At 62.4% G+C, this 20,124-nt stretch overlaps 1 protein-coding gene across 1 annotated transcript; it reads left to right on the forward strand.

The window, feature by feature from the left end:
• Positions 1–1,833: 1,833 nt before the first annotated feature.
• HMX1 (H6 family homeobox 1) lies at positions 1,834–6,329 on the forward strand. The gene is made up of 2 exons (XM_048212035.2): positions 1,834–2,317; positions 4,995–6,329. Exons 1-2 carry the CDS (start codon positions 1,921–1,923, stop codon positions 5,645–5,647), a joined length of 1,050 nt encoding a protein of 349 aa, XP_048067992.1. The 5' UTR covers positions 1,834–1,920; the 3' UTR covers positions 5,648–6,329.
• The last annotated feature ends 13,795 nt before the right edge of the window (positions 6,330–20,124 follow it).

Consider the following 20,124-nt stretch of genomic DNA (forward strand, 5'->3'; position numbering starts at 1 on the left):
AAGACCCCAGCTGTCTCCACTTTTGCTCGGCATCCTTTTCTACACAAAGTGGGAAGAACCTTCATCCCTGTGTCTGCCTCCAGGCTGGGGTGAGTCCCCGTCTTTTACGGTCTTTGTCCTTTCTGGGGCAGAATGTGAGGGCCAGAGAAGACCCGCCCAGCATCTGGTTCTCCAGGCTGCAGAAACGCACCCCCCCATGTCGGTGCCAGCACCGGGAACTCCCGGGCTGGTGAGAGGCTGACCAGGGGAAGCTGGCTGGAGGCAGGCACTCCAGGGAAAGCACTCAGGGCGCCCAGCGTTGCAGAGTCCCGACGTCTATGCCTTGTCCTGGCTTGGTGTCCGGGCCTCACCACTCGGCTCCCCCACCCGACTTCGGGCCCTCCGCGCTGGGAGGAACTGGAATTACAGGCCTGCCAGAGCTACTTACTGTCTGGGGTAGTCTCTGCTCACCTCGCCTCTGTTTTCCCTTCTGGAAAATGGGGTCGATGCTCCCGTGCGGTGGCTGATCACAGACTTGTAACGAGCCAGGAGCCCTCCTGCAGCCCTGCAGCCCTGCGGCCCTTCCGGGAGAACGCGGGCAGCACTCGGTTGGACTGGAGGCCCCTGGCTGGCACTGGGGGGGGGGGCAGGATGTATCTCTCTGAGATAACCCCCGTCCGATGAAGCTGGCTCCACCCGCGCGACCGCGCTGCGAGCCAGGTCACAAGGTTACTCCTGAGCGGACACAGCCCCAAGGGTGGCGGCGTGGGCCGGGATGCACTTTTGTCCCCGCGCTCCCTGCTGCAGAAAGGGGAGGAGACTCGCCACGGGTTCAGTCTAGAAACGGAGGCCCAGTGTGGGATGGGGCCTGCTCCCAAGACTTCCTTGGCCAGGGGCAGTAGCTCCCGCCCGCCGACTAATGCCCGGGCCTGCCTGGGAGCGGGACTCTGGGGAGCCGCTCGCACTCCGCGGGTCTTCGGGCGCGCTGCGGGCAGGGGGAGCGGGGGTGGGGGCGAACATTTCCTTACGTTCTGAGACTGAGCCTGGCACGAGAGAGTTGTATGGCACCGCATTTGGCACGGAAAGCATATTTTATTAAGTGTAAATATTGAAATATGCCACAGCTTTGCAGCCCCAACACCAAGAGTCTTTAAAAAAATGGCTGTGGCCCAGTCTCTGACGGTTTCTTGGAAGTCCCGGGGTCTTTACGCCCCCTGTGCACACGCACATCCACACACACGTGCACACACGCACATACCACACTCGCGAGCGCGCGCATAGTTACTCACGCTTGGTCCAACACTCTCCCCGCGGCGAGGCAATTACGACCGCGGCGGGACGGTGATTGGCCAGCCCGCCTCTCATCGGGGCCCCGCGGCCAATGGGCGGCCGCCCGGCCGAGGCCCCGCCCCCGCCCTCCTCCCCCGGCCCGGGCGGCGAAGGCTCGGGGAATGGATCACGCTGGGCCGACCCCGCCGCGACCCCCGGCCCGGGCCTTCCCGCCGCCCGCCCTCGGCCGCGCGACCGCCCGCGCGCTCCGGCCCCGGCGGCGTCTCCGGGCAGCGGCCGAGCTCGGGGCCCGCCGCGGCGTCCTCGGGCTGCGCCGGCGACCCGCCCGGCCCGCGCCGCCCCGCCCCGCCCTTGCCGGCCCCTCCCCCGCCCCTCCCCGCCCCCAGCGGGGCCGGCCCGGGCGGCGACCAGAGCGGCGACGTGAAAGGCTAGCGAGGCGGTTGCCCGGCCGGCTGTCGGCGCGCACCCGCTCCCGGCCCAGCCCAGCCCCGCGCCGAGGCCGCCGCCCGCCCGGCGGGGCCCGACGCCAGCGCTCCCGGCGGCGGCTGCAGGCCCGGCCCGCGCGTGCGCCGGGGAGCCGCGCGCCACTGTCCCAGGCGGGGGCCCGGGACCCCGAGGAGCCCGGCAGAGCCCGACGGGCTCGCAGCCGCGATGCCGGACGAGCTGACGGAGCCCGGGCGTGCCACGCCGGCCCGCGCCTCCTCCTTCCTCATCGAGAACCTGCTAGCAGCCGAGGCCAAGGGCTCCAGGCGGGCGGCCCAGGGCGGCGGCGGCGGCCGCGAGGACGAGGAGGAGGACGACGACGACCCGGAGGACGAGGACGCGGAGCAGTTGCGGCGGCGGCGGCTGCAACGGCGGCGGCAGCTGCGCGCGGGCGCGGGGCCCACCGGGGAGGCGCGGGCGCGGGCCCTGCTCGGGCCGGGCGCGCTGGGCCTCGGTCCCCGGCCACCCCCCGGGCCCGGGCCGCCCTACGCGCTGGGCTGCGGCGGCGCGACGCGCTGGTACCCTCGGGCGCACGGCGGCTACGGAGGCGGCCTCAGTCCGGACAGTGAGTGGGGGCGCCGGGAGCGGTGGGCTGGCAGGGACTGTGCTCGAGGGCTTTGGGTCCGTCGGAGGCCTTTCTGGGCCACTCTCCTCCTCGCGTGTAGCGGGGCGGGTTTGGAGGTCCGCTCCCCGGGACAGAGTCCCCACAAGGCTTCGGCGTCACCCGTCGGCGGGCTCTGCGAGTCCCAGCGAGGCTGGAGAGCCTGCGGAGAGGAGCCCGGGACCGGGGACGACGGACCATTGAAGCAGAGCGAGGGAAGGGGGCTGGAAAAAGACAGGGAAAGACGGAGAGCTGGGAGAGGGTGGGAGAAGAGGGAGGGATGGAGGAAGAAGGAGAGGGATGTGAGGAGAGAGGAAAAGAGAAGACCAGACACAAGCCCTGTGGGTGATGGTGAGCAGACAGGGAGGTAAGGGGCAGCAGAAGAAATGAGGACAAAGTAGAGTCCAACCCGAAACGTGAAGGGGCTGGAGCAGAGGGAGCCACTGTTGGGGGACTGGATAGTGGAGGGGGAGCAGCTGTGCCCCCAAATCCCATCTCCTCTGAGAGCTGCAGATGGGCTAGGGCCCACTGGGCCTCCCTCTTGGTCCTCCTAGGCAAGAAGGGAGCCTGTTCTGAAGCCCCCAGTCCCACCCCTCTCTCTTCCTTTTCTGCCCCTCCCCCTCCCATGCCTTTGTTCCCTGCTGAGGGCTCAGAAGCTGGGAGTGGGGGGTTCTCAGCCCCAGAGCTGCCCACCCCTCTTGCCCTGAGTTCTGCTCTGTCGCCCAGGGCTCATTGCCTCCCTTGGGGACCTGCCCTTTGGAGGAAGACCCCTGGGAGGAACACCAGGAAGTTCTTCCAGTGCTGGCCCCCAGGCTTGGCCCGCAACCCCCCCCCCCCCACACACACTATAAAGTCAGCTGAAGATCTTCCAGGCTCTTGCTCCAAAATCCATTAGTGTGCGCTGGAGGGTAGGTGGCCAGACCCCTCTCACCTCTTGAATAAACCCCCTCTCTGGAGCGGGAGTGACCCTTCTGCAAAGGGACCCACCTCACAGAGCCCATACCCAGAAAAGTCTGCCCCCCCCCCTTTCACGTATACTGGATCAGGGCTCGGTGGTTTCCCTGAAATCAAGCGATCACATTTAGTGCCCCCCTGGGAGTGTTTCTGAGAAGGTCTGGTAGGGTGAGATGTGTCCCCACCTTGCCCCAGGGTGTTCTCCCCCTGCAGCCCGGGTAGCAGCTCCTGACGATGTGGCTTCTTGTTTCGTGCAATGCGGGTTAGGGCCCAGGGTTCCCCCAGAGCCGGCAGGCATGGCGCGCTGTCTCGTGATAGTGCGTGGGCCGCTGTGAGTCTGGGGGCTTCGGGTGTGATGGGGAGGAGAGGCTCCTCCTATCTGGTAGCCTGGAACCTGACTCCCGGTCAGGCACTGGGAGGGCTCGCACCACCGGGACTGGGCAGGGGCGCCCGCGAATCTGCACGCCTCCGGGGGCACTGGGGTATGGCCCAGGCCACACACACAAGCCCAACGGTGTTGCCATATCTTGTAAACATTCACGTTGCCGGCACACCACTGGCTTCCGAGGGCTGGAGGGGCTGGAGGGGCCAAACTCCGCTTAGACCTGGCAAGCCTTGGCGGGGGGGGGGGGGGTGTGGGAGGGGAGGCTCAGGCCAAGGCGAGGCAGAAGGGCAAGCTGGCCCGGGCGGCCTGAATCCTGCATGTTGGCCGCTGCAGTCTTCAAGGGGAGCCTGGAATCTGGACTAGCGCTGTGACCTGGGCGGCTCTTTCACCCGGAGCCACCATCCCTTGCCAGTCCTGGGTGGCATCTCCTTAGTGGTGGGAGACCAGGTGGAGTTCAGTATTTGGGGCTGGAGCTCAGGAACCCCTGCAGCCTTCTGTAACCCCGAGGCCATGGGCTCAACCACAGCTGCACACAGTGGTTGGGATGCGGTGCAGCCGTTGTGTTTTTGCAGAGCCCCGTTTGTATTTGTACTGGGGGGAGAGTGGACACGTAGGCCTCTGTGGGTATTTGGGTGAGGGTTACAGGAAGTGGGGAGTGGGTGGGTATCCCAGTGTCACCTGGAGTTTTGTTTGGGGGACTGTTTGCATTTATTCTTCTGTGGGATGTTTCCATGCAAGCGGGAATTTTGCCTCCGCTTCTGAAAGCGGATGAGGAGTGTTATGGAGGCGGGTCTCTAGTTCTGTGTCTGGGGCCCTTGGTGTAGGGCTAGGTGCTGGGAAGTCAGGGTGCCCTTGTTTGTTTTCCAGTGCACACAGGTGTCCCGGAGGGGAGGACATCCTTCCTCCCAGCGGCGTGGTGCCTGCGAGGCTCTGTCCTGGTTCAGTGCCGAGCCAGTGGTTTCTGGAATCTTTCTTCTTTCTGTTTGCATTTTTGTGTTTCTTTTCTTTCCTCTTTCCCCTTTCGTCTTCTGGCGTGGATGTGCAGCTCTGAGTGAGAGTGTTATCAGCCCGTTGGTTTCCAGTATTGCTCTCTGGTCTTCCAGCTCACCTCTTCCTACCTCTGCCTTTCTCCATGTCTGGGCGAGATCTCCAAGCAGCCGAGCGGGATGCAGGGCCCTGCGCGGGGACTATTTCCCTGCTGGCAGCTGTGGGTGAGCCCATGGGTTGGGGGGCAGCCGGCCGCAGTGATTGGGTCTGGGGATCAGCCCCAGAACCAACCCTGTGCCCCTCTCTCCCCTGCAGCCAGCGACCGGGACTCACCAGAGACGGGCGAGGAGATGGGCCACGCCGAGGGCGCTTGGCAGCGGGGCCCCGGGCCGGGAGCGGTGCAGCGAGAGGCAGCCGAGCTGGCGACGCGGGGCCCAGCGGCTGGCGCGGAGGAGGCGGTGGAGCTGGCCGAGGCCCCCGCCGTGGCGGGCGAGGCCCGTGGCGGCGTCGGCGGCGGTCGCAAGAAGAAGACGCGCACGGTCTTCTCGCGCAGCCAGGTCTTCCAGCTCGAGTCCACTTTCGACCTGAAGCGCTACCTGAGCAGCGCGGAGCGCGCGGGCCTCGCCGCCTCCCTGCAGCTCACCGAGACACAGGTCAAGATCTGGTTCCAGAACCGTCGCAACAAGTGGAAACGGCAGCTGGCGGCCGAGCTGGAGGCGGCCAGCCTGTCCCCACCGGGCGCGCAGCGCCTCGTCCGCGTGCCGGTGCTCTACCACGAGAGCCCCCCGGCCGGGGCCGCCACCGGGCCCCCGGCCGCCGCCGCGCTGCCCTTCCCGCTGGCGCCCGCCGCGCCCGCGCCGCCCCCGCCGCTGCTTGGTTTCTCCGGGGCCCTCGCCTACCCGCTGGCCGCCTTCCCGGCAGCTGCCTCCGTGCCCTTCCTGCGGGCGCAGATGCCCGGCCTTGTGTGAGCCCCACCCGCTGGGCCCGCTCCCTGGAGCCGCTGGGGACCTCTAGGGCGGCCTACATAAAGCTGGGGGAGGGCCAGGAGCTCCTAGGGCCCCTCTGCGCCTGATCACAGGCTGCTGTGCTGGCCAGAGCCCTGTCCGAAGCTCGTCCAGAATGTAACAGAGATGTCTTCACCGTGGCACCCAGACAGGCTGGACCCCTGGCAGGGAAGAGGGCATCCCGGAGAGACTGTGCACCAGGCAGCCCAGAGCCCCCGCAGGACAGGCCTCCACTAGGGAGCAAGTTGAGCCAGACCCGCTGCAGCCAGCGAGCACCCAGGCCCAGTGCCCCGCAAAGGCAAACAGGCTGTCCAAGGTGCTTCAAGGTGACCACTCCCCAACACGGCCCCCACCCAACATACACGTCCCTTCCCAGGACTGTGCCGGACCCCAGACAGCAGGCCTCCGGAGGACTGTGACCAGCCTCAGGGCCTTGCCAGTGGGCCCCGCAGAGGGAGAACCCCAGGGAGAGCGCCCCTGTGCAGGGGAAGGGGCGAAGACCCGGCTGGTGGCGCTTGCGTCAGTGTCCCTTCTGCAGACAGGGCTGGACTGGGGCTTCTCTCCTGGGACCTGGCCTCCAGTTCTTTTGGGGAAGACTTTTTTAAACATGAATCTACTTATTTGCGTATGGAATAAAAGGGACGTTTTCTGGACTGTTTTCTGCTGCTTCGTGATCACTGGGGCGGGCCTCTCCTCGATAGCCGGCCAGGGTGGGTGCCGTCTGTGCCTCCTTCCTGGAGCTCTTTCCAGTGCTGACCAAGGACCAGGGACCGGTGGCAAGGTGGTAAGGGTAGGCAGGAGTCGAGGTCTGGGGACTCCCCGCTCCAGCCCCCACATCCCCCTCAGGACCTCCGGGGACTTTTCATGGGGAAGGTAAAGGGTTGGGGGGGAGGAGGGGACTGTGTGTCCTGTGTCCCACAGTTCCGGGGTCTCCACAAAACCCAAAGCCATGAGTCAGGTGAAGGTAGAGCAGTACAGGGGCTGCCGGCTGTGTGGCCCCCACATCCACTGCCCCTTCCTTGATAGCCATCTCTAACTATGTGGGTTTTTCTTTTGGCCTGAACCTGACACTCCCAGCAAGGTCAGGTGGGGAATGCTCTCTCCAGCCTCTCCTCACCCTCTCTAGCAAGCTTGGGGGATCCAGACCTGTGGGCAAAAGCCCCAACTCGGGGCCTGAGATTATGGGCTCTGGACAAAAGCTTATTCCAATAGTCTGGATTACGGTGGCCATCCAGCCACCATCAGCCCCAAGCCAGGTGGTCACAGGGTGAATACAGGGTTCCCTGCAAGAGGGGTGAGATGATGGACCCTTTATGGGGTATGCTTCTCTCGTTGGGGAGAGAGGTCATTTGGGGCTGGAAAGGGTCACTTCTGTGACAGAATCAAGCCCCCTTGAAAACCTGTCTGTCCCTCGGCTTCTGGCTCCTGGGTTGAGATACGCAGTAACCGGACCACACTAGGGGCTCCGTGTTCTCAGCGGTGGCGCCAGACGGCCCAGGACAAGGCGCCACAGGGTTCTTCTCTGGGCTGGCGGTCCATCTGTCTGTCTGCCCTTGCCATCCAGCTCCCTGACCCGGAATCATCCCCTGCCCCAGCACCAGTAGGCTCCCAGTGCCCCGAGGCCAGGCCCAGAAAGTGGGGCCCCTGGGGGTGGGTGGTCCTTGCCCCTGTGGGTCCCTGCCTTGGCTCACAGGGCCCTCAGCACAAGAGAGATTCCCGGGGTCCCTCCCCCACCCCAACCCCCTACCCCAGAGGTGCATTTGCAGAGGCCACCTCAGCCTTCCTTGGGCCCTTCAGGGGCCAGCTCTCCTCTTCCTTGGTGTGTGTGGGGGGGGAGCTGCCCCAGGCTGCTTTTCTCCAGACTAGGTTTCACTCGACTTTGGGCGGGACTTCTGATCTGCTTCAATAAAACGAACTTGCTGCTAGTTATTTTCGAAGGCCGTGACTCCTGGTCAGCGGCCAAGGGGGACATGGGGTGCCCAGTAGGCCCCTCCAGGGGCAGCACCGACCCCCCCCCTGTTCCCTCCCACTCTCCCCACCCTGCCCTGGGAAGGCCTCCACACTCTTGTCTCGGGCTCCACCTGAGACCTTTCCCCTCTGTTCTTGGGGCAGACACACCACTGCCAGTCCTCAAAAGGACGAAAAGACTCCGCCAGCCTGCCTGGGCTGCGGCCTCCAGGGCCAGCGCAGGCCCTGCCGGAAGTGCCATTCGCTCTGCCTCTTTACCTGCATGCACCAGGCTGGTTCGGGAGTTCTGTGGAGCACCCTCTCCATGGTAGAGAGAGGAAACGGTTTTCAGGAACAGCTATGGTCACGGGGACTTTTGGACCTTAAATAATGCAGTTAAAGCCCAAGTCAGAGGGATTATCACTACGATGCAACCATTTTATTCAACTGTTTGTGTCTGATGCGGGTACAGTCCCGAGGTGGCCTGGAGACCCTGCTGACCGCAGCTCCCCACTGACTGCAGTGTGACTGAGGTCCCAAGGAGGGTCACCCTCGGCAGTGAGTGCGTCCACACCAGCAGATGTCCCTCGGGGCCACTGCTGGGGCCACAGGTGCAGGAGAAGGGAGAGGAGAGTGCAGGTGCCGCGTCTAGGAAATCCCCTTTGTCTCCCAGGAAGCCAGCCAGCCAAGGGACCCCTTTCACCCTGCCGCCCAGCCTGTGTCTGTCACCGCATCAGAGGGAGGAAGGGACCGAAGCTGTAGATTCCCATCGGGTTTGGACGAAGGGCTGTGTCTTTCAATGGAGTAGTGAGAAGTTGACATGTAGAGAGGCTTTCCTGCTTTCGGGGGCTCTGAAGTCCTCCGATGGAGGGAGCCAGGAGGTGGAAAGAGGGGCTGTTGGCTGTGCGGCAAGGGCCTGGAGCGAGGAGCCTAACTTTGGAGTACAGACGGCGGATGCAAACCTGGCTTAGGCCGGCTCTCCGCCAGACTGAGCCAGCATCCTGGGTGTCGCAGCAGGGGTGCCAAAAAGCAGAGCGGAGCAAAGCGTAACTCGCAGCCCAGGAAGCCCTAGAGGGCACACGGGACTAGGCTGGGGATGCGCCCCGAGCTTCAGCAACATCCATCCCCAGGAGCCTGGGGCACGTCAGCTCTGCTCCAGGCAGACTATGAGTGTCTTGGATCGCTTTCCACCGCGCCTGCCCTCCCCCCTCTAGAACCCACCAACCTCACCTCCTCCTTATAGGAGGCCCAATCTCGGCCACGGCGGACTGGACTGCGTTGGGGCTGCTGGTTGCCGAGTCCCGGAGCCCAGCAGGGCCAACAGACTCTGGACACCTGGGGGCAGGCCCACCCCAACCCAGGCCCAGCCCCGCTCCCTCAGTGACCTCGAGCAAACCCCTCCTCTCCTCCAGGCCCCGGTTTCCCCCTGACAGACCTGTGTGAGGATGGGGGTCTGTAATCTGTAAATGCTTCACTTTCTCTGATCTGAGCAAGGTGACGAGGCTCCTGGGGCCAGTGCCATGGGGACACCCTCCCACCGTGATGCAGGATTGGGGAGTGACCCACCCCTCTCCACCTCTCAGTGCCCACCCGTCTCCAATGCCGTGCTGAAAAGAACTTGGAGAATCAGCCCCCCTCCCAGAGCCTGTCCCCAGGACCTCAGAAGGTGGAAGTCACCCTCGAGGCATGGGGAAAGGTCACAACGAGCTGGGGTCCCTCCTTAGGTGAAGGGCAAATGGAGAATTGCAATCTGGCAAGGATTCCCAGCCAGGATCCCTCTCAGCATAAAACCAGACCTGCCTGGAGCAGACCCGTCTGCCCTATTCCTCTCCGAGAGTGTTGCCCGCCTGAGCCGCCTGGCCCTGGCCATGCCAGGCCCAGGGCTGAGAGCGCAGGCAGCACCCTGGGCTCACTCCTGCCTGCCTCATCCAGAGCCCTGGCGAGGGAGGGAGAAGCACCCTGACAACCGGCCTTCTAGCCAGCGGCCCCCACCCCCTCCACTTTGGATGGGGAGCTCTGGCCTTTGTGCTGCAGCCCACCCAGGGCCTCCCACTGAGGTGCCTGTTCTGGTAGGGGCACTGGCCACCCTTCTCAGCAGGCGTGGGTTACAGGTGGTCTGTGGCCGCCACCTCCTCCCGCCAAGCCCGGCCTGGCTGTGGGGGAGAGGGTGTCCCAGAGCTAGGCTACCCAGAAGGCAAACACGCCTGGGTTCATGGAGGGGGCGGGGAGCTGGTCAGGCAGGGGGGGCACCAGGAAGGAGGCAGGAAGAGCTAGGTGGGCTTCTGTCTCTCTCCGGTGTCTGTAGGCATCTCCCCCGCCCCCACGTGTTCTTAGTGGCCTTCTGGCCCCATCCAGCAATCTGCAGAAAGGGGAACTGAGGCTCCAAGAGGGCAGAGACTCTGGGGCAGGGACTCCGAGAGGTCACTCAGCCATGAGACCCTTCAACTTTCTTCCTTCCGCCTTGTGCTAAGGGTTCAGTGGCCCATCCTGGGAGGCCGGCCCCACACTGGGGTTCCTCTCCCCTGCAAGCGCGCTACTCAGTGTCCTGCCCTTACTTCCCACCATCTGAAGCATCTGGATCCTTGCCTTTGGCTACCTTGCCCCTCCCGTGGCCAGCGCCAGCAGCCACCAAGCTGTCTGCGTAAGGGGGGCAGGGGTCCGCCGGGAGGTGGAGAAGGACAGGGGGCAGCCTCTCACAGGTGGACTGACCCAGGGTCTCTGCTGAGCTCTGAATCGGGAGGGGCATGGGAGACAAAGGCTCAGAGAAAAATCAAGAACCTGGAGGCAGCGAAGGGCTTGGCCGGAGCACGGGGTACGGGAGGGAGGGCAGCCCGGCTGCACAGCCCTCACCGGCTCCCGAAGAAGCTGGCCTCAATTTCTGTTGGTTTCTTTTTTTTTATCATAAAAATAATAGTGTTTATTATTGTTCATCTGGCAATTGCAGTAAAATTGACCCAGAAGGATGGTGTCTGCGTTTCCACCATTTAAAGTCCGCTGCTGTGAGTGTCAGGCCAGACTGTGGACTCACTGTGAGGCCATTTAGAGCTGCATGGTTAGTTCTAAAAAGTTCTTACCAGTTAACGTTGCACTTACGTATTCACCAGTGAAACGATGCGCTTGCTTACCAATATTGCAGCAGCATAAACAAATTAATTCAGTAGTAGAATCGAAAGCCAGAGCAAATGGTACTGGGAGGGTCAGGAGTTGCTGATTGTTACATGGGGGGTGGGTACCCGGGAATTCATTTTAAGGCTCCCTTTACTTTGTTTTATATTTGAGAACTTCCGCGATAAAAGTGCTTTAAAAAGCGACCGCCGGGGAACATCAGAGGGATGTGCTCCCCGCGACGGATTCTCGCAGTCCTGGGTCGGCTTCCGTTGCTGGCTGCTTCCCTCCGATCAGGGGGCTGACCTCGGTCCCCTCACACCCTGCTCGCTTTCTTTCTCCCCCCGCTTGCCCCGAACGAACACTTGAAACCCCGTGCACACCATCTCCGCAGATCTGTTTCCGTCTCCAGCCTTCCTCTTCCTCCACCCCCTCCCCACTGGTCCCGGAGCCCCTCCGCGCGGAGGTCCCCCGAGTCCCGCGGTGGACGCAGCAGGGCGGCAGGATCGCTGGCGCCGCCCCCGGGCCGCGATCTCCCGCTGCCGGTGCAGCCTGGCGCAAACCCGCTTCGGGTTTGGGAGATGAGCCCGGCGGCGGCCCCTCCGGACCGCGTCCGAGTCGTGGGTTCCTCGGTGCTTCCTTGGCGCTCTCGGCGTCCCTGGACCGCAGCGCCCCAGACTCTGGCCGAAGCTGAGTTGGGTGGCCCAGGGCTGACCCGGAGACCCCCGTGTGCTGGGGACTCCATCTCTAGAGAGACCGGTCCGAAGGGCGCGCCCCGTCCCCTGGTGAGGGCATCGACTCCCGGATCCTGGGGGTGTGAGGGCCCAGGCGGGAGGCCCCGGGAGAGGCCAGTGGGGAGCTGCCGAGGCGCACGCAGGGGCTGCTCAGATGCAGACGCCCCATCTCCGAATTACGGGTCTCCCCGGGGTCTCCGCAGCTTCCTGGAGGGGGCGCCCAGCGGAAGTTGCTGACCCACACGACCTCCGCGGTGCCTCCCGGACTCCGCTTGCCCAGCTGCGCGTTACCCTCCGAGCTCAGATTCCCCGATTTAGTCGGTCTCTGCCTCCCCATCTCTCTCCATTCTTTCTCAGCTTTCCCGCCCTCCAGCGCCCAGGATCCCGCCCGACCGTCCGTCCCCGCCGACCGCGAGCCCCCTTTGTTCTAGTTCCCCCTCTCCGGGATGTGATTCCTCCCCCCCTTCGGATCTGCCCTGGTGGGACGGGGGGAGGACGGGACCTCCGTTCAAGATTTTATTTCTTTTCGGAGACGTCTCCACGACTTAGGTCGCTGGAAGCGGGTACTCTGCAGCGCACGAATCCCGACCCGCCGAGGCCTGGGGCGCCCGGGTCTGGCTGCGGGGAGTCGGTGTCGCCGCTTCGCTTCCGGACCCCGCGCTGGCCCCGGGGCCTCTGCGGCCGGGGTCGTCCCCTCTCCGGGCCTGAGTGTCCCTTGGGGCTGCCCGAGCTTGAAGGAGAGAAGCTGGCGATGGCGCCGGCTCCACCGCTCCCGGGACACGGCGGACCCCCGGCGCACCCCCGGCGCGGAGCGGCCTCCTACCCTGCCCAGGCCGCGGGGCAGCGCAAGGCCAAGGCCGCTTCTCACCCCCGCGGCCCGCTGTCCTCTCGGGTGCCCCGCCCCCTCCCCGCAGCCCTTCCGGCCCCGCTCCCACCCTGCCCGCCGGCGCCCGCGCCCCCTCTTGGTCCCCCAACCTCGCTTACCTGGCGTCGCGGCGGCGTCTCGGAGTCTGGCTCAGCCTTTGGGCCCCGCCCCTAGGTTCTCACCTCGCCCCTTCCCGCTCCCAGCTCCTCACTCCCCCGCCCGTTTCCTCCCCCCTCCCGCCCGGCGCTGCGAATCCGTACGGCCTCCGCGCCTCCAGCCCGGGAAGGGCCACGGGCTCAAGCTAAGGGCAGGGGCTGGGGCCTGGGAGAACTGAGGTGCCTGAGCCCGCCTGGGTCCCGGAAGGCTTCTGGGAGGAGGCGGCATTAAACCCGAGGGCTGGAGAGGAGCGAAGCTCGCGGCGTACGCAGGTGGAGAGCTGGCGGTTAGCCCCGAGTCTCGGCTCTTGGTGGAGGCGGTTACACCCCATTGTGCTCTCTGGCTCTCGATCTGGCCTCCTCCTTTTCCATTCTTCCCTCCCGGTGGGATGGAGCCCAGAGTTAAGATCGCCGGACCGTGTACCGCCGTCAACCGCGCCTGAGTGGATGTGGGAAACTCACTTCACTTTTCTGAGATCAGCTCGCCCGTCTGTGGCACTGCCGGGATACTCGGCCCACGGTCTGGGGCGCGGAGAGAGGCCAGTGACCCCAACGTCCACTGACAGTCGTACTCGCACTGGTTCTCCGGGACAGCCACGCTGCGCGCACCTGAGGATGCCCACATACCCTCGCCCTTAGGCTGCCGCACGCATGCGCAACAGCCCTCCATGAACACCTTTGCACCCCGACCCCGCAAGCACCACTAGCACCTTCATCTGCCCCGCCAGGGTCCAAGCCCCCACTTTTCAAGGCACATAAATCCTCCGCCCTTTGCCCGGTCGCCGGCAGAGACCCAGCGTGTCCAAAAGCCTGTGCCCCCCCACTCCTACCATGGGCAATTGAGGCTCTAATCCCAGGAATTCCGTATCCAGAAGTGGACGCTGACCCTGGCCCAAAGCCGTAAGCCTCAGGGCCCTGCTCCGCCCACTGCAGAATGGTGGATGGCCCTTAAACCCATCCATCTTACGCTGGGGCTTGCTTTCAGCGGGGCGCTGATCAAGCACTTCACCTGAATTGCCTCAAAACATCCCCACAATAACCTGGGGGGTGATGTTCCCATTTTATGAGGAAGGTTGGAGTAGCAGTCCCACTGCGGATTACGCAGACCAAATGTAGGGGAAGGCAGAGCTGTGCCCAGCTCTCCTTCCAGTGAAGACAGGGGCCAGGCAACAGGGAGAGCCCATGTGCCATGGGCTAAGGTTGGGGAGACTGGGGGGCAAGAGCATCCATCGCATCGGGTCCAGATCCTCCAGCCCCTCTCCCTCAACCTTCCTCAAGCCTCCCCCTCTTCCAGTAGCCCTTTCTTTCCCTACATGGATCCCCCACATGGGGGTTCTCAGAGGCAGCACCTCTGTACCCCAGAAGGCCAGGACTGCCCAGTGCCTTCCTTGGAGTGTTCTGAGACCCTCTAGGATGTCTGGGGTCTAAGGGCGAAGCCCCAAACCAGCAGAGACCTGTGTGTTGGATTACTGGAGGGCACCCTGGTCAGCTTGGGGCTGGGGGTGATGGGGTGGGCGGAAGGATGCTGCCCCACTGATTCGTGAAGATTCAACGTGTTTCTGTAGATGGGGGCAGCTGGAAAAGATTCCATTCTCATGGGGGCAGGTGACAGCCTCCGAACCACCTCCCAGCAAATCCCCAGACCCCCTCCCGGGAAAGGGACCCTTGCCAGTCTGTCTCACCTCCAGTTCACACTTGACAGATAAGCCCCATGTGGCCCCAAGAAAGGCAGAGACAGGCTCCTCAGAAGCCAGAAGCTAGCCACCTGCCTCCTCTCCCCTCTGCTCCTGAACCGAGCAGTGGTTTAGTCCCGCGCCCGGAGGCAGGCCCCATGCCAGGCCAGGTGCCCTAGGAAAGAGAAGGGCCATTGCTCTCCCTTTATCCCCCCAGTGTGAAGAGGAGGGACTGGGAGGCCCCCCGCGGATCCCTGGCCTTTGAGGAGGCCCCCTTCTGCTTGGCGCCCTGTCTGAGCTCCCCCATATCCGACCGGTTTCCCGCGCACTTCCCAGGATCTCCCAGGAAAGTCTGATTCTCCTGTAGGGCCAGGCCGGGGAACACCCAGGACTCGACCCCAGGACCCCCGCCCCTCAGCCTGTGACCAGGGGGTGGAATGTGTGTCTGTGTGTGTCTGTGCGTGACCGTGCCCACCTCTCCCAGCCGCTGCGAGGGAGGCCTGACCCTGCGGGCCAGAGGTGGTGAGCTCAGGGCGCGGCCCCGCCGAGCCTCCCCGTCCTGCCGTCGCCGAGCGAGGAGGCTGCGCTTGGCGGGAGCTGGGCCTCTCCGTCCTGCCTAGGCCTCGGGCCCCTCCCGGGCTCACGGGGCCTCCCGTGGGGGCGCGGGGCGCACCGCAGCCGCACGGCCCGGTTCGTTCTGCCGAGGTTGGCCCGGCCCCGGCTCGCCCCTGCTCTGCTTCCCCGCATCCCTGCGTCTCCCGGGCTCTCAGCTCGGCTTCCCGCCCCCTTCCCGGAGCCGCTCTCGGGGCTCCCGCTCCGCGCGGAACCGCGGCGTCAGCACATCCGGGCCCCGCTCACTGGGGTTCGAGTTTGTTTCTTAAATCGCGCGAATCCATTTCCCCCCAGTGGGCGGGGCGGTCGGCCCTGCGGCCCCTACCTCCACCCGCCGCGACCCCGAGGCCGGCATTGATCCCGCGTCTGTGCGCAGCGCATTAGCCTTAATGGTTTCGCTGATGATTCAACTTCTTTTTCGTTAAAAGCCGCCCCCGATCCTCACCCCTCCTCCGCCCGCTCTTCTCTGGGCCTTGCCGCCCCCGCGCGCCCGCAGCCCCGCGCTTTTGGGACCCGCCGGCCGGTGGCGACGCGGCTCCGGGGACCGGCCCGGCCGCAGCGCTGCCGGTGTAGACGCCACTGGCGGAGCGCGTTCCGGGAGGAGGGCGTAGGCTCACTCGGGGGAGGGGCTGCGGCCATTTGGCCCCCCTAGGGGACCCTGGGCTCCCCCGAGCGGAAAATTCAGAACGGATGCGGTAGAACCGCGGGAGATCGAGAAGCTGGGGGAGCCCCGTGGCCTCGCGGAAGGGCTGCCGGCGCCACGGGGCCGCGGGGACCCGGGTCCCCGCGAGGAGGCCACGGCCAGGGGATCCGCTCCAGGACGGCGGCCGCGCGAGCGCAGAGCGCTCCCGGGAAGCCGCGGGCAGCCGGACCCGCCTGCGCCCCTTCGTCCCCTCCGCGGCCTCCTCCCTGGGGAGGGTCCCTTAGGGTCCGCAGGAAACGCAGTTCGTTGTAGAAAATTCAGAAAATATAGGAAAGAGACAAAAAATGAGGCATCACAAATCCGACTACCCTGATAGCCAGAGTTTTCCGTAATTTGTCCCCCCCCCCATTATTTATTTATTTTTTTGAGAATGGGCAGTGCCGGGGCTTGACGCAAAATTCCGCCGTTTAACCGTATTCGTGGCAGGACTCCCTCTGCTCCTTAAAAATGGAGATACGCTTCCTTACCGAGAAAAGCGCGCATCTGAAGGGTACAATACGGTGAGTTTTAACAGATGTACACACCCGTGTAGCCACCACCAGAATCCGTTTTTTTAAGGAAAATGTCCAATAAGTGTCTAGAGGATTTAAATGGAGAGATCTGCGGTACCTTTCCCCTCCTCCTCCCCTTCCTTCTTGTTACTGTTACAATTTGCCCACATTATGCTGGAGCAGGGTTTAAAATGTCCTCTGCTTCCAAGAAAGGGATACAAGCCCCAGCCAGAAGCGATTCCCCACCCCAGCCCCCATCCGGGGCCGTGGCCGTCCTCGTGGCGGTGGCTCTGTCTGCTCCCACCTGCCCTTGCTGCTACAGAGGGTGCTGGTGCTGTCTGTTGGTTTCATTTTTGTCCTTTGTTTTGTTTTTCAAGAACTCTATCCGGTGCTTGTGGCGTGTCTGGAGAAGGGAAGTCCCCTTGCTCACGAGTCCTGCTCACACCATCCAGCCTTCACTGTCCTTTCATCCCCCTCCTCAAAATGCTGTCCTCCCTCCGGCACTGGGTGCTGAGCTGGGGACCCGAGTTCAGAGGGCTGCGGGATCACATTCTCTGCCCCGCCCCACTAATTTCCCCCCTTTGTTTTCTCTGTACCTGCCATTCCTCTGTCCCCAAACTCCCTTCCAGACTACAGGGGAGTGGGGGTGGGTATAAACACGCAGAGACCCCATGACCTTGGGTGGGGGGTGAGGGAGGGTGGGGCGTCCGCTGGGGCTTCCAACAAGACCCTCCTGGTTCCAGCTCTGCTGGGATACCACTGTCAGAGGCCAAGGCTTCGCAAGGCCCTCGGCAACTGGCCTCAGTCCCAACCTCCCACATTCTCTGAGCCCTCCCACCCCTTGGGGAGCCTCCCTCTGTGACTTCTGGGGCTTGGCCCCCTTGGGTTCACACCCTATGGGCAGGGAATGCCTCAGGTACAGACTCTGAATTTCAAAGGTCCTGCAGGAACACGGCCCCTGGCTGGGGCTAAGGAGTTCCTGAGGGTGAACCCTCTGGGATCCTGGGATATCTCTTTTAGGGAGGGGACCAAGGGGACTGGGTGCCAGATCAAGTGAACATTTTTTTTTTTAATCTCCACCAGCTCCTGCAACTGGGGGCTCATTGTGCAGTGATCCTGCCTGGACCCCCACCCCACCCTGCCCCCTCTCAGCTAAGAGACCCCTTCCCTACACCCTGACAGACAGCGCACCGGCCCTTCCATCATCCCATTGCTTGGTCTCTGTGGTCACTGCTGTTTCTCCTCTGACTCCTTTCTGAGGAGCTCTCTGGGGGCAGGAACCAGGCCCTTCTGTCCCTGTGAGCTGCTCAGAGGCTGCCCCTGACGGGTGCTTCATCATTGGAGAGCCAATAGTTATTACAGTGAGTGGGACTGTGGTTTAATCCCCACACCACCCATGTGCTGTGGGCCAGGTCTTGCACAGCCGGTTCCCTGGGGAGTGAACCCTGCCTGTGAAGCACGCGCACAGCACTGGCTCTTCATGCATCGAGGAGCCCAAGCAGCCTGGACAATCCGTCCCTGCGGAATGTCTGAGCGAAGGGCCTTCCGCGTGGCCGGGAAGGCCCGGGGTCGGGCGGGAGCATCCTTCCAGACCCTCATGAGGGCGGCCACCTGTCCGTCTACAGTGACTCCTGGTCCTGCATGCGTGTGTTCTCTGCATAGTGAAGCTACCAGGAAAAAAAAAAAAAAAGAAATCCAGGGTTTCTCACCTGCTGGGATTAGCAGTATTTGTTGAAATTGGTTTTTAGGTTTCTATATTCGCAGCTTTATTTCAGGGTGCAAAATGCATTTCTTGTGGTGATTGTATCTACAAGGAGAGTTTGCAGTTCGCTGGCTCAGGCCGGAATCGGTTTTGGTACATTATATTCCAGGTTTTTTAACTTGGTGGGAGAAGTAATATCCCACCAATATATCTTTTTCTTCACGTTGTTCTTGCGTATCGTATTAGGGATCTCCAGAGAAAGAGAAGCGGTTATGTGTGTGTGTGTATATATACATATATATATAGAGAGAGAGAGAGAGAGAGTGCTCCAGGGAGACGGAAGGCTTATTTCCAGAGGGTGGCTCACGTGCTTGGGGGGCTGGCAAGTCCCACCTCTGTCCTGCAGGCTGGCAGCAGGCGACCGGGCAGGGTTCGAATGGGGCAGTGTCCAGAATTCCTTCTACTCCTCCGAAGCTTAGCCTTTGCTCGGAAGGCCTTCCACGGATTGGGTAAAGCCCACCCCCGTGATGGGGGTCATCTGCTTTGGCTCACAGTGCACTGGTTTCGATGTTAATGCCATCTATAGAACACTTCCCGCGACAGCTAGGCCAGGCTGAGTTCAGGCAAACAAGCAGCCCAGCTGACACACGATACTAACCATCTCGGGTCTTCTCTCCACATCGAAAAACAAAAGGACGTCCTGCCCTGGGATTTCCACGGGCATCGGAGTCTTAGGACATGAATTCGAGGGGCCTCTATGAGCCTCGGGCTCTCCCAGCCATCCGAGGCTCCCCAGGTGCAGGCCCCATGCGGGCGCTGGCCCCTGGGGCGCGGACAAGCCCGTCCAGCGGCCGCCACGCCTCAGGCCTGGCCTCCAGCAAGTCTCAGGCTGCAGGGCTGGCCAAAGCTGGGTCAGCGCCTGCGGGAGGTGGGGCGGGCTGTTGCTCCCACATTGTCCAGGTGGTGGCAGTGGAGGGGGCAGGAGGGGCCAGAGGACTGGCTGGCAGCACACACCTGTGTTCCCCCTGGGCGATTAAAGATGTAAACGCAAAATAAAACAAACACTGAACACGCTCTTCATTTTTGCCCGGCCCCGCGGAGGGCAGGCATATGGGCTCTCCCCGTCGGCCTTCAGCAGGAGGGCCCTCTGAGCATTGCCGGCCACTCACCTAGAGGCCACGTCTCCCAGCTTCCCTTGCAGCTCTCGGCCTGGTCGCGCTGAGCTTCTGACCCGTGACGGGAGGAGACTTGCATGTGTAGTTCCAGATCTTTCTTTTAGCAGGAAGCTGGTGGACCTCAGTGCTCCTGTCTCCCCTTCCCGGCTGCCCCGGATGGGGCTGCGACAACGGTCAGGCGAGGACATGCCGCTTGCAGCAAAGCAGAGCCTCAGATGGAAGGATTTGGGTCTGCTCGGAGTCGCCCGCCGCCCCCCACCCCTGCCCTCTCGAACCATTCACCAGCTTGCATTTTCGTGAGAGACATGAAAACCATCTGTGCATGGAAGCCACTGTGACTTGGTTTCTATTCGGGAAACTGAGTCAGTATCCTTCCCAACACAAGAGGCCTTTCTTCTTTTTTTTAATAATAATTTTTTATTACGTTATGTTAGTCACCATACAGTACATACCTAGTTTTTGATGTAAAGTTCCATGATTCATTGTTTGCATATAACACCCAGTGCACCATGCAATATGTGCCCTCCTTAATACCCATCACCAGCCTATCACAATCCCCCACTCCCCCCCCCGAAGGCCTCAGTTTGTTTCCCAGAGTCCATAGTCTCTCATGCTTCATTCCCCCTTCTCTTTACCCCCCCTTCATTCTTCCCTTTCTTCCCCTACTGATCTTCCTACTTCTTATGTTCCATAAATGAGTGAAACCATATGATAATTGTCTTTCTCTGCTTGACTTATTTCACTTAGCATAATCTCCTCCAGTCCCGTCCATGTTGCAGCAAATGTTGAGAACTCGTTCTTTCTGATAGCTGAGTAATATTCCATTGTATATATGGACCACATCTTCTTAATCCAGTCATCTGTTGAAGGGCATCTTGGCTCCTTCCACGATTTAGCTATTGTGGACAATGCTGCTATGGACATTGGGGTGCATATGGCCTTTCTCTTCACTACGTCTGTATCTTTGGGGTAAACACCCAGTAGTGCAATGGCTGGATCATAGGGTAGCTCAATTTTTAACTTTTTAAGGGACCTCCACACTGTTTTCCAGAGTGGCTGTACCAACTTGCATTCCCACCAACAGTGTAGGAGGGATCCCCTTTCCCACATCCTCTCCAACATTTCTTGCTTCCTGCCTTGTCAATTTTTGCCATTCTAACTGGCGTAAGGTGGTATCTCAATGTGGTTTTGATTTGAATTTCCCTGATGGCTAATGATTTTGAACATTTTTTCATGTGTCTGTTAGCCATTTGTATGTCTTCATTGGAAAAGTGTCTGT

This window comes from Ursus arctos, unplaced genomic scaffold, assembly GCF_023065955.2.
Source record: "Ursus arctos isolate Adak ecotype North America unplaced genomic scaffold, UrsArc2.0 scaffold_9, whole genome shotgun sequence".
NCBI lineage: Eukaryota > Metazoa > Chordata > Mammalia > Carnivora > Ursidae > Ursus > Ursus arctos.